Source organism: Oryza glaberrima, chromosome 5 (genome assembly GCF_000147395.1).
Source record: "Oryza glaberrima chromosome 5, OglaRS2, whole genome shotgun sequence".
Classification (NCBI taxonomy): Eukaryota; Viridiplantae; Streptophyta; class Magnoliopsida; order Poales; family Poaceae; genus Oryza; species Oryza glaberrima.
This window is the reverse complement of record NC_068330.1, coordinates 24,324,329-24,346,180: the sequence shown is the minus strand read 5'-3', so window position 1 is coordinate 24,346,180 and position 21,852 is coordinate 24,324,329. Positions and strand designations below refer to the sequence as shown.

The 21,852-nt window shown below is 44.3% G+C and overlaps 2 protein-coding genes across 3 annotated transcripts; one reads left to right on the top strand and one right to left on the bottom strand.

The window, feature by feature from the left end:
* The first annotated feature begins 4,875 nt into the window (after positions 1-4,875).
* Positions 4,876-8,932, top strand: LOC127772666 (MACPF domain-containing protein NSL1-like). 2 transcript variants are annotated; one of them, XR_008017437.1, is made up of 8 exons: positions 4,876-5,520; positions 5,633-5,871; positions 5,989-6,193; positions 6,354-6,425; positions 6,544-6,727; positions 6,868-7,040; positions 7,147-7,939; positions 8,574-8,932. XR_008017437.1 is itself a non-coding variant. In XM_052298619.1 (7 exons), the coding sequence occupies exons 1-7, from the start codon at positions 5,224-5,226 to the stop codon at positions 7,858-7,860; spliced, it is 1,884 nt and encodes a 627-aa protein (XP_052154579.1). In that variant the 5' UTR covers positions 4,877-5,223; the 3' UTR covers positions 7,861-8,242. The 2 variants fall into 2 exon arrangements, 1 of the variants encoding a protein (XP_052154579.1); XM_052298619.1 differs by lacking the exon at positions 8,574-8,932 and having other exon boundaries at positions 4,877-5,520; positions 7,147-8,242.
* A 5,767-nt stretch (positions 8,933-14,699) lies between these two features.
* LOC127774649 (uncharacterized) lies at positions 14,700-20,049 on the bottom strand. The gene is made up of 17 exons (XM_052300928.1): positions 19,807-20,049; positions 19,255-19,318; positions 18,976-19,084; positions 18,719-18,781; positions 18,518-18,618; positions 18,347-18,413; positions 18,184-18,255; positions 17,917-18,078; positions 17,210-17,283; positions 17,033-17,130; positions 16,496-16,603; positions 16,261-16,358; positions 16,030-16,167; positions 15,877-15,924; positions 15,527-15,641; positions 15,088-15,182; positions 14,700-14,998 (listed from the first exon to the last, which is right to left on the bottom strand). The coding sequence occupies exons 1-17, from the start codon at positions 19,880-19,882 to the stop codon at positions 14,909-14,911; spliced, it is 1,578 nt and encodes a 525-aa protein (XP_052156888.1). The 5' UTR covers positions 19,883-20,049; the 3' UTR covers positions 14,700-14,908.
* Between the last annotated feature and the right edge of the window lie 1,803 nt (positions 20,050-21,852).

Genomic DNA, 21,852 nt, shown 5'->3' with positions numbered 1-21,852 from the left:
ATTATAATATGATGAAACGGGAGTAATATACATACAGACAACGGTTTCAGCATCATCTAAGCCCTAATTTTCCCTGTGGTGAAAGCTAGTATATTTTTTTATTGGGCCCAACGCGTAGTGGGCTGGCCCGAAGCCTAGCCCAAACTATATCAGCCCGTTAGTCCATCCTATCTTTGTTAATTGTAATGGTAAGTTTGTACTCGCTCCCTTCCAAAATAAAAAGGATATTGGATAGATGAGACACATCTTAATACTACGAAGAATTTAGATAGAGAGTCTATCAAGATTCATAATACTATAATGTGTTCCATCCATTAAAAATCTTTCATATTTTAGGAGTGGAAGTAATAACAATTCTACTCGTTTGTGTCCGACTCTCCGTCAAGGACGGCTCAGGTTTTTAAAACTAAAGCATATTCAGGTTGATATATGCCTTCTTTTTTTTTAGTCGACTAGTGTGAATTAATATCATCTAATTTAGGTGAATGGTTAAACGTTATAAGAAAAAGTTAAACAACATCTGATTTGGGTGGAGGTACTAGAAAGAAAGAAAGAAGAGAGAGAGAGAGAGAGAGATATATCATAGAACCGCGCCCATCTCTACGCCAATCCAACGTGCACGCCATGTGGCGAGGCAGAAACACAATCGCATCGCATGGACGTGACAACATCCACCACATTCCATTCCAACCTGACCCCGTCTGCCTCACGGCCCCTGGACTGGACCGCGCCGATGCACGCATAAACCCCTCGCCCTCGCCCAACGCGCTGTTTTACCCTGAAATTTTTACATTTTGGTCCTTTTTGAAAACTTATTTTACAAATAGACCCCTGGAAAAACTTAAACCGGAAATGGTCCTTTTTGGGGCGCCAGAGTGGCTGGCGCCGTACCCCAACATGGCGGCGCCAGCCACACTGGCGCCGTGCCCGTGCCACCGTGGCACTAGGGCTATCGTGGAGGTGCTGACTGGGCAGAATAGGGGCGCCAGCCACACTGGCGCCGCCCCTCATACCACGGCGCCAGCATGGCTGGCGCGCCCCTCCTCTGTGGGCCGACCCCTTAAACCCCGTGAGCCCCACCACCTATCTCCTCCCCACTCCCATTTTCGCCCAAGCACTAGCCCGAGCTGAGCAGCAGCAGCTCTCCCCCTCACCTCCCCACCTCAAATCCACTCCATTTGAACTCGTTTTTCGCAGGATTTTTTGTGGAAATCGAAGAGAAAGGTAGACTCCTTCATTCACCCCTCTTTTTTTTCGTTTTTATTGGTTGAATTTGTAGATCGGTGGGTAACCCTAGAACCCCTTTTTTACCCAAATTTGTGATTTTTAGCATTTGTTCTTAGGATTGGCTTGTTGTAGTGCTACATGTTTGCAATGTACTCATTGGTGTCACGATTTTTTTAAACATATATGTGGTAATGTTATTTTCGGATGGTTTGGTTGGATGGATGGATGAAAAATTATGGTTGAGGCATGAAATTAATTTTAATTTGATGGACTTGATGCTATAGTCTATAGGTTAAACTTTTAACCATTAATTATATGAAGGTGAGAAAATTTTGGTTGCATTATATAAATTGATTATAGTTAACTAGAACTAGGTTGGGTTGTATGACGGAGTATTTGTAATATTTCGATGTGTAATGCACTAGTAAACTTGTTGATAGTTGTAGGTGGATTAAATATTTTTTTGGAGTAGTAGCTTTGGGACAATTTAAGTTATGCATTGGTTATAATATGTCGGTTTGGACTACGTTTAGGAATGAAGATTTAATTTTTGTTGTAAAGTTACATTTGATTTTTTGGTGTAGATGGATAGACTTGTTCGTGTTTACTACGGTGGTAGAGTGGTGGAACCTTATGTTGGTGCACATGTTGAGTTTGAGGATATGTCATTGAAGACCATTTTGTTTCCCACCCACCCAACTCTAGATGAACTAAGGTCACGAGTGAAAGAAGTTCTTGGATGGACCGAGGATAATGTGGAGATTCGTTTTTATGGGAGATACGATGTTGGTCAAGGGCATAAGTATATATTAAATGTGATAGGTCAGTTGGAATGGGAAGTTTACTTTGATTTGGTAAAAGAGTCTCAGTTTAGATCTCTAGAGGTGTTTGCATCAAAGTTAGTTCGTACCGTAGAAAATTTGGATCTAAACAAATCTCTTTCTTATCATTATGTTGAGAAGAATTTTGTGACATATTATTCTTGTCGTGGAGAGGGTGCAAGTAAGACTGAGTTGGTACGAGAAGACTTGGAGGGGGAAGGAGAGAAGAAGAGACCTTTGCTTGGAAATGATTTATGGGAGGCAGGACCATTAAAGAGACATTGCGGTACTGATGATGTGGATGCAGCGAGGGAGATGAAAAGGGTGAGAACAAAGAAGAGCGTTATGTAAGTACTTCCAATATCACTTCTAGTTAGACATTTACTTCTTTAATTGAGATACTAACCAACGACATCTCTTCAACTTTTACAGATTGAGTGGTTACCATACCACACAAATAAGGCTTCAAGCCTGACCCTGAACTCGATGTGCAATCGAGACTCTAACTACTTCATGTACTAGTGCCCATTGATTTGTTTCTGGGCAGTTGAGTACCACCTTCCGCACCGTGTCATGCGACAGTTTGGGAAGAAACAAGACTGGCCGGTTGAGGACATCTCAACTAGAGCTGAATTACACAAGTAAATATTTCTTATCTTTGTTTGCTTTCATTGTCAATGTTCAATTTTGTACCATTTAACCCTTATCGATGCTCACTATTGTTTCATCACCTTCTACTTGTCTAGGTATAACAGGGTGAGAACAAAGAAGGTGAAAGACTGGGGGCTAGAGCATAATAGATACATTGATGAATGGAGGTTAGACGGAAGGAACGACAGGTACATTGAGACTATACACCAAAATCATCTTTTCTCATAGTACCTTCGTTGGCTGCATAGGACATATAGACTGTTCCTCCGCCCTACTTGGACGGAAGCCGACATAGAGGATGACCGCGACTCCGATGAGGGGCAGAATCCCTATGATGTCCGGACTAGAGTTGGATATCAAATGGAGCACGCCTCACTTAGAGACAGAGTCGTAAGTTTTCTTGCATTTGTCAAAGTTACTTCCATTTGCACCCTAGACCCTAACATATATCTTCTCACGCTTTCAGTCGAGAGAGCTCCTCAGGAGTGTGAATGAAATGGGGCATGCCCTCCAAGCTCCGAGGGGTGGTGAGGACACGGAGAACACACTCCGCAACGTTTTAGAGGTAAAATTTATTTAGCACTTTGCATTACTTGAGTTATGCCTAACAAACTTCTTTTTTTTTTAAATGCAGAAAGTTCGTCAAAGGTGCCGGAAACTTGCAGCAAGATTAGGTTGCAGGTCGGTTGGATTGGACGACGTGTACCAACCGCGGAGACTACCACCACCACTACCTCAATCCGCGCGTCCAAGTACTGCTCGACACTCCATCAGGATAGAAGAGCGTGAAGGAGTTGGTGGCTCGTCGTCGTCACGCATTCTGCAAGGGAGGGGAAAGGGGAAGGCGCTGGCTCCACCTAGCGACGACGATGACGACGAGGACGAGGAGGATGAGGACTACGTCGCACCAGACGCCGAGGAGATAGACATGTCGCAGCTTCCCGACGCGCCTCAAGGGACACAACCCACGCAATACAACTTGCGATCCACTTGGGCAGCGAAAAAGAAGTAAAATGAGCTTACCATTCTCAAATGTTATTTGATTTCCCTTATTTTGTTTTTAAAATGTTTTAAACATTGGATTTTCAAATGTAGGTACACTCCGGGCTCGCAAGCAATTCGGCGCCAACGGAAGAAGTGATTTGTATGAAGTTAATCTATTGGTTGGTAGTATGACATATGTGGTGCACTATGTGATATAAAATGTGATGGACTATGTGAGGACTATGTGATGGACTTTTGACATTGTTTCATGTGTGGAATATAGGATGGACTTTTGGCATTGTTTGATGTGTGGGATATGTGATGGACTTTTGGCATTATTTGATGTGTGGAATATGTGATGGACTATGTGATGAACTTTTGGCATTGTGATTTGTGCAATTGGAACTTGTTTTAGTCTGTACGAATATGTGAATTGTGATTTGAATTGCGAACTGTGAATTGGTACATTTGTGCAATATGGATCTTCAATTTGCAGGGAGGCAGAGGGCGGCGCCAACCACCCTGGCGCCGCGGTTGGGGAGGGCGGCGCCAGCCAGTGCCGCGAAGCAGAAGGGTTTCAGGCTGGGGCGAGGGCGGCGCCAGCTACCCTGGCGCCGTGGTCCATGAGGGCGGCGCCAACCGAGGCCCGGAGGCAGAAGGGCTTCGATGGGAGGAGGAGGGCGGCGCCAGCCACCCTGGCGCCACGGTCTGGGGGGGGCGCCAGCCGTTGCCCGGAGGCAGAACAGACTTGGCGAAAATTTTGAGGGGGGGAGAAAGTTGGTGGGGCCCGCAGAGGAGTGGCGCGCCAGCCATGCTGGCGCCGTGGTATGAGGGGCAGCGCCACTCTGACTGGCGCCCCCTTCGGCCTAGTCAGCACCTCCACGACAGCCCTACTGCCACGGTGGCACGGGCACGGCGCCAGTGTGGCTGGCGCCGCCATGTTGGAGTACGGCGCCAGCCACTCTGGCGTCCCAAAAAGGACCATTTCCGGTTTAAGTTTTTTTAGGGGTTTATTTGTAAAATAAGTTTTCAAAAAGGACCAAAATGTAAAAATTGGTGCGGTTTTACCCTCCTTTTTTTTTTTCTTTTGGCCCCGTTTCCTCCCAAACTTCCCCTTCGCGTCGGTTGACTCCGACCGGCAGCCAGGCCAGCCAACCCAAACCCAACCCAAACCCCGTCGTCTCCTCTCCCGCTCGCTGTCCAATCATTCACAAGCGAAAGCGACTAGCCCCACCTCACTCCTCCCCTCGCGACCGCGTCAATGGCCGCACCCACGCCGCACGTCACTCCACTGACGACGACGTCCCGTCCCCGCCCGGCAGCCACCACCGGAGGCCTCCTTGACTCGGCCGTCGCTATCGTTCGCCTCGTCCTCCTCCTCCTCCTCCTCCCCGCGGGTAGCTTTCGCTGCCACACACACACACACAAACACAACGACCTCGCCCTCGCGAAGACGACGGACGGACTAGCACTAGCGTGGCGGGGGACGGGGCCACGCCGTTTATAGCGCGACGCGGACGACTCGGTGGTGGTGGTGGTGATGATGAGGGTGTTGGGTTTCATGGGAGATGGTGGTGGTGGTGGGATGATGACGGCGCAGGCTGCGGCGGAGGCGGCGGTGGGCGCGATCGGGTGCGGGTACGACCTCACGAGCGACCTCCGCCTCAGCCGCGTCAAGGCGGGCGGGAGGCTGGTGGACATCGACGGGCCGAGCGGCGCGGCGAGACGGGAGCTGGTCCTCCCCGGGGGAGCCGTCGTGGGGGGCGTGCCGGTGGGGATCGTCGCCGACAAGGGGGAGCGCACCCGGTTCCGCTCCGACGTCCTCTCCTTCGCTCAGGTAACGACAGTGCCTCACAGGTGTTCGATCGGGTGATCCCTTTCAGTTCACTCGGAATTGAGCTTGAGAGTTTTGTTGTGTTGGGTGGTTTCCCTGCCATGGCGGTTCGCAGATGGCGGAGCAGGTGAACCAGACGATGTCGGTGGCGGGGAAGATCCCGTCGGGCGCGTTCAACGCCATGTTCGACTACCGCGGGTGCTGGCACAAGGACGCAGCCGCCACGGGGAGCCTCTGCTTCGACGGCCGCTTCGTCGAGCTCTACGCCGTCGAGGCCCCCCGCGCGCACCTCGCCCTGCTCGACCGCGTCAAGCGCGACGTCCCGCCCTTCTGGGACCCCGCTGCTCTCGCGGAGTCAGTACGCCTTCCCCCGTCGCGCGCCGCGCTCCCGGCGTTCGTCGCGTTTGCTGCTACCCCAGTGGCCACTGACTCTAGTGTACTGACATGGTCGCTGCCGAATTTTCTGTTCAGATTCATCGACAAGTACGGGACGCACGTCATCGCCGGGGTGAAGATGGGAGGGAAGGATGTGGTCTGCATCAAGCAGCTCAAGGGATCCAATCTCACACAGAGCGATGTGCAGTCTCGGCTCAAGAAACTCTCCGACGACAAGCTCGCTCAGGATTCACCTGAAAGTTTAACTGCAAGAGACGACAAGTTCTTGCTGGGATTAAACGTGAGCTCTCTACTCTAACATTATATGGCTTCAAAATTAGCTTTCTTAGAAGCTTCAGAATTACTGTATTGGACTTTCATAACCCATGATTCGGTTTCTGAAGATACAGGCGCCATTAATGATTGTAAGTAGCCTTGCTAATTGCTGTGATGTTGTGCAGGGGAGTTTATTATTGGGTCCTGGATCTGCTGCTTGGCGGTTGTTCAGACCATCAGTCGTGTCACACAAAGATGTAAGGCAATCACACATGTACTGACGATGTTCATTGCGTGATTTATCACTCCAACAGCAGGAAATTAATGAGAGAGCCATGATTAATTTGTTTGGTCGCATGTCCTTTCGTTTCACAGGACATCGTCAGTATCCACATCAGAAGAGGGGGCGTTGATAATGGCCAAGGCCACAGTAAATGGCTTTCGACGATCAGCGGTTCACCGGACGTCATCTCTATGGCTTTTGTGCCGATTACTTCTCTGCTCACTGGTGTTCGAGGCTGCGGGTTCCTGAATCATGCAGTGAACCTCTACCTCAGATGTAAGCACTTTGTTAGTTACTGCTGGTGACAAACAAAACCATGCCAGTTCAAGGATCACATCGTATCTCAAGTACTGACATAGCTAAATTACTCAGGTTACAAGTCTAATTATCTGTCTGTTTTCTGCTGGTAAATTCAGACAAACCTCCAATAGAGGAACTCCATCAATTTCTGGAATTCCAGGTGCCACGACAATGGGCTCCAGAGTTTGGGGAGCTCCCTCTGGCTTTGGGCCCGAGAAAGAAGAAGAACAGCCTGCCATCTCTTCAGTTTACTCTCATGGGTCCTAAGCTTCATGTCACCACTGCCAAGGTAACAATCAATACCGGCATTCTGCATTAGTGAAATTCGTCAGTTTGATTCCATGTTGTTTGTAGTAGAACTCAGCTCACAGTGTGTTCCGTTTTGTTTCCTGCAGGCTGATTCTGGGAATCGTCCGGTGACCGGCATTCGGCTGTTCCTGGAAGGCAAGAAGAACAACCGGCTGGGCGTTCACCTACAGCATTTGTCAGCGACGCCGGGCACGATCACGATCGCCGGCGAGGTGGCGTCGGCGGAGGACGCCACCGTGAGGGAGCGCGACTACATCGAGCCCATCAAGTCGCCGCTGCTGTCGCACGTGTGCACGGCGCCGGTGCAGTACAACGGCGCGCGGATCGACGACTGCGCGGCGATCGTGACGAGGGCGTGGCTGGAGGTGCAGGAGACGTGCCTCAAGAAGGTGCTCTTCCTGCGGCTGGGCTTCTCCGGCGTGGCATCCACCAAGATCCGGCGGTCGGAGTGGGATGGCCCGTTCGTCGTGTCACGCAAGTCGGGCTCGCTGTCGGCATTGTTCAGCGCGCGGCTGTCCGCCGCCGGTGCCGGTGGCTCCGCGCAGATGATGCAGCAGCAGCAGCCGGTGGGGGAGAAGGTGGAGGTGAACTCCGCCATCTTCCCCAAGGGCCCGCCGGTGCCTCTCCCGGTGCAGAGGATGGCGAGGTACGTCGACACAACGGAGGTGATGAGGGGCCCCGCCGACTTGCCGGGGTACTGGGTGGTCACCGGCGCGAAGCTCTGCATCGAAGGCGGCAAAGTTGCACTCAAGGTCAAGTACTCGCTGCTCATCGCGGAGGTGCTAGACTACCCTGAGTGACTGTTGAGAAGAACTGCACGGTGTGTGCATCTTTTTGGCTCGTTTGTGATGCTGTTGTGTACAGTACAGTACAGTACAGGTAAGGTCGGCTCAGCTCAGCGTATACTTGTACAGATTGGGCACACGCTAGTAGTCAGGTATACTATTTGTATGTATAAACCACAGAGTAGAGCAGTACACTACCAGCAGGCAATTGTTTTGGTTTGCACTTGGATTCTAGCAAAACTAGGAGCATACACAGTTGTTGAAATTGGTTTCCTTAGGCATGCAGCTCAAAAGGTTATGTACGATTATTTCTCACCTCTGGTATTGCCCTGAGATGGGATCATTTTTACTGGCAATGTTGAGAATGTGAGACGGTTTGGTAATTTGGCATCAGCAATCATCCTTGTTCCCAACAGTATAACAGGAGGCCTTTTACAGTGTTTGCGAGTTACTTAGAGAAGGAGCTGAACCGTTGATTAATAAAGGGGCAAGATAAGAAATAAAATTATTGTAATACGATAGCAATGGAATAATTAACTAGTGAAATATGGGCATTTCATGTGAATTGAATACCTGCTAGCTCCATTTATCAGTTTCGTTATAGAGAAAAAAAACATAAATCATATATACTTCGTTGATTTAGCGTTCAATATGATCCGTACTGATGAAAAAGAAAATCAAAGATCGTGTCTCATTTCTTCTTTACCTTCACTTCATTCTTGTTCTAGGATGTAACTGGTTCAATGGAAGGAGAGAGAGAAGACACCGGCATGGTTGAGGGTTGAAGAGAAGACGAGATCATCCAATCGATGGCTAGTTGCAAGCGCATGATTAGTTATTTATGTAGTTCACAAATTTGTTGAATAAGGGGTTGAATCGAGATCTCCTATATGTTTTTTGTTCTAGGGTTTGAATGGTGCACCCACAAGGAGACACGGTCGTGGAATATTTCATCTTTCTAGGAATAAATCGATAAAATGTGTAACTTAAATCGATGCAAATCTTCGGTGATATTTTAACCAATCATGTTTGTGAAACACAATATAAATCTCTTCTTGTAAAACAAAATATATATCTCAAAAGAAATAAAGGGAGGAGTTTTGACATGTTCTTTAGAATATAGAGTAATATAGAGAAAAGAACGCAAATAATAAAATTTACGCTAGCAACGTGTTCTTCGAAACAAAATACAAATATAGAGAAAATCACGCAAATGAGAACATTAAAGTATACAACATAAATCTAGAAAAAATCACACAAATGAGATCTACTAATCCAGTACTAGGCAAATGACTTAATTGGTTTATTAAAATTTAGAGACAATTCTACCATTTTCTCTCAACTAGCATATTTGTCATAAATACTTAACTAGCACATAATTAATTAAGTTTTAATATAGAGAAGCTTAATTGTTACTAACATATGGCAATATGAGGAAACTTGATTTTTACTCCAGTTACTGATATAAGCTATGCTGAAAACTATCTTTATTTATTTACAAAGTGCATGCGCAAGATTTACTTTCGAATTTACAAGATAATCATGTGTATTTAGGCATTGCAGTATTTAGGCCTGCGCCACTGGATTTGTCGGAGTGTGAAGGATTCAATACTAACATTTCATACTTCAACCTGCATCACACCTATAAACACTCTAGTCCTGCGCATTCTTCTTAAACTTCCATTATTTTTACTGAGTAATACTTTTGGCAGGCATCTGATCATATGTGTTAGCAGTACTTTTAAGAACAAAATATGTTATATAAATAATAAGAAAGAAAATATTTGCTTAGAAGAAAAATAGTGAGAATTCTTGGAGTTGGTATGATTGACTATACATTTAAGAAAGCAATTAGTAATTTAAACGATGTTGGGTTTTTTAGAGTTTTCTAAAGCGGATGGATTTGCAGCAGATTTAAAGCTAGTCATGAAAAACTCTGTTGCGATTACAACATGATCAAGAATTTATCTGTTGGATGGATGACAATGAAAAAAAAATCATGTCATTAAGAATCTGGTGGGTAACTTAACTTGAGGTTGGTTACTATTTCTTGCTTTCAATGTGTGGATGGATAAATTTGAACAGAAAAAACTTTCTTTCGATGATTGTTAGGGTTTTCAATTTCCTTAAAAATAAAACTTAATAAACAGAAAAACTTTATTTCGAGGATTTTTAGTGTTTTCAATTTGCTTAACAAGAAAACTTAACGTAGACGTAGAAGATTTGTATGAGATAAGAGATTTGTATGAGATAAGAACCGACCTACTTACCAATATGAATCATGACAAACATTTAGCTGACTATATATACAGTGGTAGGGATTACTTTAAATCTATTTACAATGTGGTGAAACATTTAGTATAAACTCCGTTTGAAAAGTTATATATAATATTCTTTCAGTTTTGTAAACAGTAATAACCTTAACTTATATTTAACTTAACTCATATTTTTATAATAAATAATGCTTACAGAATTGTGGTTTTATATGTGTGGACAGTTACAAGTTGATTGGATGTGTGTCTCATAGTTTATTTATATGAGCAATTGAAAAATGTATATTTACCATAATGTAATTATTGTTAATACCGTATGCCAAGTTAAGTTTTTGACCTAATTTCAATTGTATGTTGCTAAAATAAGGTTATTGTGATCTTTTTCTTAATATTTCTTTTTTAGATGTACATCATATAATTAATATCTTTATGCAGGATTTTAGTAATGTACTTAGATGGAGAAGCGATGGCTAACTGTTGTAACAAATAATGGACACTTTCTATTTGAGTTGGTGTGTTCTTTATAAAGTAGTAGAATTAGCTAGGATGATGTTTTAAAGAAGTTAGCTAGGAGGATGTTTCAAAGGTACTAATTAGGAATAACACATTGACATATTTGTTGTTGATGGACTAAAACGTCTACCGAAAGGTAGGCTTCACTCACAAGGTGGAATATAAAGCAATAAAAATGTGTTGATTTATATAGTGGTAAAAATGTATTTCTTAAAAATTGGATCCCCAATTACACACCCTTTGGGGTCTATTTATAGCTGTGCAGGCTTACAACCCAGGGGCTAGGGTTACTGTTCACTCGGGAATTAACTTAACTACCCTTATAATAGGGACATTTATAGGGGTAATAATCGTCTTATGGCCCATCCTACAGGCCCATGGGCCCTAAAGGGTCCTTGTTGGGCCATTTGTTGGGCTTCCAGTGTGAAGGCCCCACCGAGGAATTTGTCCTTCTTCGCCATTCGATGCCCCTTTGTTGCATGCTTGGTGAAGACGCTTGTCATTGGCCTAGCGAAGTTACTTGCCGCTTGCCTTCGGCATTTGTGCGGGTCACATCCTTCGGCGTCCGACTTCGTGACTTGACGGGTGTTTCAAGAGTCCGGTCGAAGGTTCTCATGACATGGCTCCAATAATATTTTTTTGCAATTAGTTGGAACCCTGGTAATCTTGGAAGCAAGTGGCGTGTGAGTCGGTTATGGTGGCAAAGTTTCACCTTGTTGGCCTGGCGAAGCTACTTGCTGCTTGCCTTCGGCATTTGTGCGGGTCACATCCTTCGGCGTCCGACTTCGTGACTTGACGGGTGGAAGGTTCTCACGGCATGGCTCCAACAATATTTTTTTTGTAATTAGTTGGAACCCTAATAATCTTGGAAGCAAGTGGCATGTGCGTCGGTTATGGTGGCAAAGTTGCACTCAAGGTCTACTCGCTGCTCATCGCGCAAATGGACTACCTGAAGTTGAGAACTGCACGGTGTGTGCATCTTTTTTGGCTTGTTTGTGATGTTGTGTACGGTACAGGTAGGGGTGAAAACGGGGCGGGTATTTCCCAACCGCCCGCCTGGCCGTATTATTTTGGGACAAATTCGGGTCAGAAATTCGGGTACCCGAAACTTTATATGGATATAGGGTTCGAATATGGGTTTTTTTTGGAGGATATGAGAACGGGTTCGAGAGCGCAGTATCTGACGGATACGGATTATCCGGGAAAAATACGAATATTACCCGATTATATATACGGATAGTACCAGTATTATATGTTACAGCCGTACAGGCTTGAGGCTAGCCAGCCCAAACGGCCAACCACTAGCCACCAGGCGCCACCAGCCCATCAACCCACTGGCCCAATAGGCCAATACTAAGAGCAACTTCAATAGAATGGCCAAATAGGTGGCCAAGCTAAATTTTAGCAAATATGAGAGGAAAATATCCTCCAACAGCCTCTCCATCCGGTTAGCCAAGCCATCTGGATGGCCCAATCGCACCTCTCACTGGCCAAACTTGGAGAGTCTCTTTGCCTGGCTATTCGTGGGCCCCACCACTCCCCCTCCCGCACCATCTCTCCCTCTCCTGGCTAGAGCAAGAAGGCGTCGACGGCGCTGCTCGTGAACGGCGATGGCACAGAGGAGAGAGACACTGGAGCCAGCCGCGACTGCCGTCGTCGGCCGTGCCGTCCCCAGCCGCGACTGTCGCCGTCGTCCGCGCCGTCCCCAGCCGCAACCGCCGCCGCCGTCCGCGCTGTCCCCTGAGCCAGCCGCGACCGCTGCCGCCGTCCGCGCCGTCCCCTAAGCCAGCTGCGACCACCGCCGCCGTCCCAGAGCCAACTGCGACCGCCGCCGCCGTCCTCGCCATCCCAGAGCCAGCCGCGACTGCCGTCACCGTCCGCTGCCGTCCCGCGTGGATTTGACTGGGCGGCGTGGATTCGGGAGAGGAAGAGTGAGAAAAGGAGGAAGAGGGAGAGAAAGAGGAAGAAGAATGGGTATAGAGGGCTAACACATGGGTCCCGCTGTCACCTGTCATAAACTCAAAATAAAGAGGATAGATGGAGAGGCTGTTGGAGTAAACAATGAATTTGACTTGACAAATGAAATGGAAAATTAGCTAAATAGACATCTGGAGAGTCGAATTTAGAGAGACTGTTGGAGATGCTCTAACCCTAAGAAATAGGAGAGAGATTGAGGGAGATCGAGAGTCAGAGAGAGAGGTGTGAGGCCGTGCGGCGTGCGCCCGTGCGTGAGGGGATTTCCGCCGCCGCTGCCCGCTGGCCTGCCATGCCCTTGCGCAGGCTGCGCCAACGTCACCTGCGCCAGGCGCCACCACGCATCCATGCCGGCTGCGCCACCCTCGCCACTACGCCGGCTACGCCACCTGCGTTGTTGACCTGCATCGTGCAGCTTGAGCCCGTCGCCATCGCCAGTGCTCGTCGCGACGGCGCTCGTCGCCACCTCTGCTGCACGGCCTGCACCGGTGCCCGTGTTGCCTCTCCCTCCATCCTAGCAAACTTCTCGCTTCATTGGCCGTTAAATCATCAGGTAGCGAATAGTGTTGAGGCTGAAAACAACTGATGATTTAAGCGGCGCTGGTACTTGTGAATTTGTGATATGTTTCCTAGTTGGCAAGGCTTATGTTGTGAGCGATATTATGATGACATAGTGTACTGATAAGTGATATCAGGGGCGGGCCTACAAGTCTACAACAATTCAAGGGTATTCAAATTGTTAGAGTGTATAAAGTGAATTGCTCGTCTTTCCCTATCAGCTTAGGCTTTTAAGTATAACTAGTTGATGCATACAACTTAATACAGTATCAGAGCCAAAGGTCTCGAGTTAGAATCCTGGCAGCCCACTTCAATAGTCCACGCTTGAGACTTGAATTTTATCAAGAATTTTGGTAAAGTATATATACCCATATGAATACCCAAGAATTTTGGCAAAAAAAAAGATATATATACTATGTATTTTATATGTGTATTCAAAAAATTTAAAAAAAAAGACATCAAACAGCCCATCAAGCAAAGAAACCATCCAACCGTGTCCTCCCTCTTCTTTATTGGCCCATTAGCACAATTGATTCACTCCATTTTACCCAACCAAAAATTCTATATACATGAACTTATGCTCAATTTTGTGTTATATATGTTATATATTATATACAACTACTAATGTGATATTATATAAACCAATTATTATCATTTTTTAGTGTAGAAATTTTTTTCCCTCTTTATTTTGAATACCCAACCTTAAAACTCTGAGCCCGCCCCTGAGTGATATGCTTGGCAAGACTATTGTTCTGAGCAAGATTATGGTACTATGTATTCGTACTAATATGAATGGTGACATTTTGGATGATGCCTACTTTAAGCTTGTGGCTGTGAGGTACATGTTTCCTAAGCCCCTAATGGCTTAATATAATCGCATTATGGGTATATAGGATTGTTGAATGCTTATTGTCTATGTGGTATTTATGATTGTTGCTTCGACTTGATATCCGAATAAGTATTGGTAACCGATAGTGTACATATCCATTTTTTTGTACGTATTCGTCCCATATTTTTGCCCGATATTATCCGATCTTATATCCGTATTCGACACTATCCGTATTCAACCCGATTCCGTTTATAAAATGTGGGTTAGGATATGAGAAGGGTGAGATCCGACCCAACCCAACCCGATTTCACCCCTAGTACAGGTCAGTTCAGCTCAGTGTATACTGTACAGATTGTGGCATTGCGCACGCGAGTAGTCAGGAATGCTACACAACAGGTCAGCTCAGCTCAGCGTATACTGTACAGATTGCGGCATTGCGCACGCTAGAAGTCAGGTATGCTATTGGATGTATGAACTAGACTATATCAGTACACTACACAGCAGACAATTGTTTTGGTTTGCACTTAGATTCTAGCAAAACTAGGAGTATATATAGTTGTTGAAATTGGTTTCCTTAGGCATGCAGCTCAAAAAGTTTTATGTATGATTATTTTCACTGCAAGTGCAAGAGATGGGATCCTTTTTACTGGCAATGGTGAGAACTGAGAATGTGAGACGGTTTGGCAGTTTGGCATCAGCAATCATCCTCGTTCCCAACAGCATCCACTGAATTATATTACTTAGCTGAAATAACAGTATCTTCGGTCGTCAAAGACATGTTTAGCGCACCAGGAACACAGGTGGTACATCCATCATCTCTATTTTTGGTTAACCATATACAAAAAGCCAGCTGCATAGGCATCCTCAGTTTTCTCTGGGTTGCAAAGGTTAGACGGCCTGTGCTTCAGGTAAAGAGTTAAAACCTCTCTGCCGGGACAACCACCGGCTGTGGCTCCACACGCTTCCTCTCAGAAAGATAAGGACCCCTTTTAACCGCTTCATTCAACTGTCACAAGATGTTTTCCTTGGTGGTCAGCACCTCACTATTCACAATCCAACAGCAAGATCAGAAAACAATGGAATTTACGAGGATACCTTTCCAATGAGTTCAGAAAGGCTTGGTTCATGAAGATGTGATGATGATAATGCCTTGCTGATCGCCAGACAACAATCATGCCGTGCTTCCATGCCTACAAAAATGAACCAACATTACTCTTTTTTTCATTTGGTAAACAGAAAACTGTATGTCCACGACCACAATAGTAAATAAGAGCCACTACTCCATTGCATTGCTAAGCGCAATTCTGATTAGTAACTGGTGCTAAGTGCTAAAAGTGGAGTAAGAAGTTGCTTAAGCTTGAAACCATGATCAACTCTAAGCAGTCAGCAACTCCAAAAGCAGTTGTACAAAAGTTCTCCAAATACTAAAGCAAACATCATACTGTATCACCCTTGGGCTGGAAAACTAGAAAAGGAGGCGCTAAATTTACTGCATCAGCATCATCGCAATTCATAAGTCTTCCTAGGTACGTACCAAGTTTTGTCATCTCCATTTTGGGATCTGTAACAAGGTTGATTATGTCCAACTTTGAACAAATTTCCATTAGGCACCATTCTCTGGCAACAAGGCCAGATATTACTCTGTAACCCTGCAGACATCCAAAGGCAATTAGCATAGCCTCACTATCAAGGGACAGCAATTCACTTTCTCACTCATAACGGGTCAGCAACTGGGGGATAGAAGTAGATATTCAGTATAAAATAAGTTAAGAGAACTGCTTGGAATACAGGAGTTCCACGGGAAATAGTTAAGTCCCAGCTGAAATCTGGGATGCTTCCTGTGTTCCAAACAGGTTCTAACTTCAACAAGCATGTGCTGCTTACAGTTATCCTTATGTCTGGATCTTGTTGTAACACCGACAGAAGAAGAGCCTGTAAAAATATGAAGCAAGAACCAATATAAACAAACCTAATAAGAAAGGAAAACTATAAAGTAAAGATACATGGAATGGAAAAAAAAATAAAGTTACTACTAACCAAAGGTGTCAGTTTTGGACTGTTTCTTGCTGTGGTATAGACAAAACGCTTCAGGCGTTCTTCCGCTTGATTATCCAGTTTTATTTGGTCTTCCTGCCGATCAACACCAGATATGCTTCCAAATGCATGCAAAGCAGCCTGAACATATAAAACAATCTCACATTAGAGGACCGATTTCTGGTAACTTGATTGAAAAGAGTGGCAATAGAATAAACTAGGCAGGCAACTTACCAGCTGTTTACCTCTACCCTGCCGACCAAAGGATGCCTCTACCACATGTCTGGCAGCATTTGATGAATCTGTGAGCAACAAACATGCTCCAGCAGATGCTGTTATACCAATAGAGCCAAATAAACAGTACGCTTAGTTAGGATGATGACATAAGTTTCTAGTAAATACCCCACCCCAATAATTGATGAATATTTCATTATTGTATAACAGAAGGGTAATGGACGCATAAACTTACTTGTACCAATCAGACCTAAGGCCTCCAATGCACTCTCAGTTTCATCTGTATTTTGACTTTCTTCCATCTTCAATAATTTGTCTATAGCTAGAAGCAGATTTGCAACACCTAACATGAACAAATCTTGATAAGAAACTTATCTGTAATTTTTTTAAAAAAAAATACTGTAAATACCTGATAGCATTAACACGAATATTATCCTAGTAAAAGTGCCAAGAACAATCCAATAAATAGGTTATCAAATAGCATTCCTCGACACTTCACATGAAAGATCTGTTAACAACTAATGTACATACCATTTAGTACAGTTTCATTACAATTCAAAGAAACCCCCACAAAAAAATTATGATGCGAAGTTGTCATAAATGGAGGAAACAGTATAAATCATAGCGATTAAAAAACTGTGGATTCGAAAATCTTCAATGCTCAAAAGGAAAGATTTTAGCACATCTGGTAGAACAGAAATTCCATAGCTGCAAAGATTTTTAGCACATCTGGTAGAATAGAAGTTGGATAGCTGCAAATAAACCTGCTTACAGTTTCGATCTATTGTCATGAAAGCATCAGCTGAAGAAAGAAGCCTCCCACTAATCAATGTTGCCCTTGACCGTACAATAGAATCAGCCGATGAATCGCTATACATGACCAAAAAAAAAAATCAAATGGATGAAAATTGCAAGACAAAACATAGTTACAGAAGCATTAGGGGAATACTTGATCACATCAACCATGAGTTGAAGTAAATTAGTCTTCAGCAAGAAGATATTGCTGTGAGGGTGTTCCACGAGCTGCATTACAACACAATGCATTATTAGCTGCAACAACGAAACATATAGCTACCCTTAGATATAACAGAATCTCCAAGTCATTGATCTTGATCACCAAAATGGAAGGGGGAAAAAAAGGCATCCAAAGCCATATTCTCCTCACTGCTTCTATTCTGAGGATTTTGCTGCAGCTTAACTAGGTACTCCCTCTGTTGATTTTTATAAGGCATATTTTTTTTTATTTTAAAATGTTAGTACCTCGTAGATTACAACCAATGATTAGTCAAATTACAAGTACATTTAGTATAAAGATCTAATGGCATTGGTCTGGTTTCATCCAGACATTCAACATATGATGAATTACAACTATCAATGCAACTTATGCAAGGCTCTTGCAAATGAAGAGAAAAGAAGAATCCCACCACACTATTGACGTAAAGCCAGAAATAAGCCAATTTGCCATAAGTACTTTCTTTCAATTGTAAAGCTTTTTCAGTAACTAAAAGCAAAAGGGCCTATCTACTTAGAAACCAAGTTGATGGAAACTATCATGTATCAAGGAAAACTGAGGGATGCAAGCCAAAGTGCCAAACATTTAGCAAGCCATGAAAGTCAAACTGGAGTACTGCACAAAAAATACTAGTATATTGTTACCTCATAGAGGACCTCTAGTGCACTCAGGGTTTTAAGCATGTCTCCTCTATCTTTTATCTCATCCTCAAATAAGCTGAGAAGATTTGAGTCGTAAATGGCAGTAGCAGTATAGGTTGACACAGCAAAGAGCTTAGCTACCAGTGATAGAATGCGAATTCGTGCCTACAAAGAAGAGGAAGCAAGGAACATTAACACAACTTAAACATGTGTATTGATAAATTCAGAAAAAAAAAAAACTTTGACAAGAACAGAATCAAGATGTCATACCATGGACGATGACTGAGCTGCCACTTTGTGGAGTTGCACAGACCCTTGACCATTTGGTGGAAATATGATCTCCTAAAAGCCAAAGCAAAAATTAGCCACAGTGATAACCACAATGCACTAAAGGAATATATACTCAACAATTCAAAAACATGATTATACTCACAATGCCTTTAGGAATTTGTGCTAAACGTTTTATGCCATCCAGAGAAATTGATGAAATCTCCTCATCTCTACAAAAGGCAAACAGAATTAATAACAGGTATATCTCCAAGAACATGTGTCATCCAACCAACAGAACTTGCTATATGTAGTTTGTGATGTCGAAAATAATTACCCCTCAGTTAAACAGTTCATCAGAAGAGGATATAGATTGTGCTGAACAAATGTGTCCACAACAACAGCACTATCTCCAGCCTTATCAAGAAGATGTATCACCTAGTAAAGAATTTGAAAGGAATTATGTGAAAACGTTTATTTCAACAGGAATTCTCAGCAGTCAAAATATTTATATATATTCAGGGACAATAGGACATACAGCTTTGCAGGCTAGTTGTCTGGTATTCTTCGAGTTTGCAAGCAATCCAGCTTGAATAAATGCCTGAATTATCAAATTGAAAAGTTGAACTTCAGGTAGACAGATGTATATAGTTATAGATTACTTAAGGAATAAAAAGAAACAGAATAATGTAGTTGGTCATTTTGGAATATGCTTCAAAGAAGCACAAGCAATTGACCAAGGTTAACAGGTGTATGTGCCAGGTTTAAAAATTAAAGAGACTATTTCACACATACACCATAGCTTGGCAGAAATGATGCTCCATATCTCGAAGAAAATACTTTGTCCAAGCATGCGGCAATAGTTTCATCCATCCCAGGTACATCAGCCTCACTCTGCAATGCACTACAGGACCAAGACGAAAATTAAAACGACCACTCGATAACTAATTCATTATTTTGCACAACAAACTAGTATAAGCATCATAGCATTTGTGGGGACTAGAGATGTAAATAGATGACTTGAACAGGTCGGCTGTAATTTCATGAACTCATTTTGAGGAACAAGCAGTTTACCCTAACAGCTTGGGCAGAGGGTATTGCTCCAGGAACTGCCTCACGGTGTCATCACCATGCGCTCCTGCCACAAAGGAAGTAATGCACTGAGTGCCTAAACAAATTGTGCCTTCTCCAAATGCAAACAAGTCCAATTGAAAATTTTAATACGCGCCACCTGAGTAATTAGCAGGGGAAAAAAACCAGTCATTCACAAATGGACTGAAGAGAGGAACCCTATTTACAGCAACATTGCAAAACCAGCAAGCCATAATATAATCCAACCCTAACGCATGAGTTACAAAAGTTACTGAAAGCAAGCGCGATCAGGAGTGCGGAATCAGATGTTTGCGGTGATATGCAACACCTACTAAGCAGGCTCCCACCTAGCAACATGCAAAGCAAGCTAATCCCATCGACTCTTACGCGCAACCCAAAACCCCATCCCCTGATCTCTCCCCCCCCCCCCCCCCCCCCCCAAAAGAGTAACTCGTGAGCTAGAAGCTAGTGCGGGCCAAAAAATGATTCGCCCAGAGCCAGATGAGATGAAGGAGGACGAGGAGGGGCCATTGCCTGGGTAGGACGCGAACTCCGCTGCCGCCCGGAGCATCGCTTCCATCTCGCCGGGCTCCATCGCCGGCGCCTCCATCTGCGACTTGCTTGGGGGGAAACCCTAGTTGCGGATGCGGAGAGCGAGACGAACTCGAGCACTGGCAAGGCAAAGGCAGAGGCAGCCGCTCTGCTCGGAACTCCGCTTGTAGTGATCTCCACCGAGTCGGTTGCGCCGCGTGTGCTCGCCGCGTGCGACGGCGGCGTGGCGTGGCGATCGCTGGCGCGGCGTGGGCCCCACACGCCGGCCGTGCCTATCCAAATCCGAGAGCGGCCTGAGCCGTCCGATCATCCTCCTCCTCGAGCGCACGGATCTCAAAGAGTGGATGACAACCTTGTTGGGCCGAGCCCAAGAATCTTTTCAGTTTGACTTGGGCCCTCTCGAACCTCGCACTACTTCGATGCTTGGCACAATTCGGCAGAACCCAATTTCATGTTTGTTCGTGCTCATGACTTCAAATATATGCTTCTGAATTTTCAAAGAGAAAACTTGTGAGATCCTGCAGAGAACTGAAAGTGCAGGTAGCGCCTTACATTCTCTTTTCCTAGTCCAACAGTTGAAGCAGTCGAGGCCTCGAGGGCTTCACATAATTCTGCAGCCTACCTATTAGAGCAAGTTTAGTAGTATAGCCCACTACCAACTATAATTCATCTATAGTAAATCTAATAGCCAATTCATACAATAGTTGCTTACTATACTATTAATATATGGTCCCACCTGTCATACACACATTGCGTCTTGAAGTCCGTGCTGCAGCTAGCTACAGATCTGTAGCCCGCTGCTCTTCTCTATCATCTTTTATCTCATTAAAATATGTTTACAGCTGGCTAATAGTCTACTATTGTACCTGCTCTTACAATGCAGCATTTTTCATCTCTTTAGTTTTGGTAAATTTTCACCGAATTTCATGTTTTCTCATGTCATTATGTCATATGTATACTTGTGATTTTTCAAAAAATAAAACTTGTGAGAGTGATAGATATGCAGCTTATATGCACAATACAGTAATTGTACGCCAATGACCACATTCATCGGCTGATGGAGATGGAACACTACAGAGAACTGAAAGTGCAGGAAGCCCTTACAGTCTTCTTCTCCTGTAGTCCAACAGTCCAAGCACTCGAAGAACAGCTCTATCACAATTCACAAGCCCTGTGCATCCATATCCATGCATCATGCATGGATACACGATTTGCTTCTCTCATATACTACTAGTCAACTGCAACTAGATCAAGCTGGAAGCAACTTTCTGCAAGACTGTGTATAACCCTTGACCTGTTCCCATGTTTCCTGTCTGAATCCGACTGTGCTCAAGACAGCAACATTGCAATCCTGTATCTTCATTTTTCTCTGTTGGATACTGAAAGTATGAAACTTGATGACAAGTGTAACAACAGTAGACAGCAACAGTGCAATCCTGTATCTTCAAAAACAATTTCTTGGATACTGAAACTTGATGAGAAGTGTAATAGCAATAGACAGCAACAGTGTAATCCTGTATCTTTCAAAAAAAAATCTTGGATACTGAATGTCTGAAACTTGATGACAAGTAATAACAATGCAGGAAGTTGAATCTTTTATCTTCAGATAGTGTCACAGTGCTTCCTAATTTGGAAAGTTCTAGGTTGACAGACCTCTACATATATATGGATCACTCTGGGTTCATTCATTCATTCACTCATTCATAATGGATCAATCTGCTGGATTCATGGCTGAGGGCCAACAACTTTTATGTGCACTTGAAGTGAAGCCTGCAATTTGCAGGTAGGGTGGCAATTTTAAGTCCTGAATAGAACCTGATCTGGAATTGCAGTTCATGTCTTATGTAGCCTGAAGAACACACATGATGTCGACGTGGAGTACTGGAAAACACGAGTACTGGTCGTTTTGGTAAAGGACAAGTGAACAATCACATCTTGCAATCAATGATAATGTATATTATCATATCTCTACCTGCTGAGAATCTGAAAAACTTCAGAGTTTAAAACCTTCAGCACTTCTACTATTTG

What these genes read in the sequence shown, in the direction of transcription:
- LOC127772666 (XM_052298619.1), top strand. Translation starts at nt 5,224, where the DNA reads ATGATGAGGGTGTTGGGTTTCATGGGAGATGGTGGTGGTGGTGGGATG. An exon ending in GACCCCGCTGCTCTCGCGGA is followed by an intron (nt 5,872 to 5,988) that starts GTCAGTACGCCT and finishes TTTTCTGTTCAG; the next exon opens with ATTCATCGACAAGTACGGGA. An exon ending in TTCATGTCACCACTGCCAAG is followed by an intron (nt 7,041 to 7,146) that starts GTAACAATCAAT and finishes TGTTTCCTGCAG; the next exon opens with GCTGATTCTGGGAATCGTCC.
- LOC127774649 (XM_052300928.1), bottom strand. Translation starts at nt 19,882, where the DNA reads ATGGAGGCGCCGGCGATGGAGCCCGGCGAGATGGAAGCGATGCTCCGG. An exon ending in CACAAATTCCTAAAGGCATT is followed by an intron (nt 18,256 to 18,346) that starts GTGAGTATAATC and finishes TTTGGCTTTTAG; the next exon opens with GAGATCATATTTCCACCAAA. An exon ending in CACTAGAGGTCCTCTATGAG is followed by an intron (nt 17,284 to 17,916) that starts GTAACAATATAC and finishes GTTGTAATGCAG; the next exon opens with CTCGTGGAACACCCTCACAG.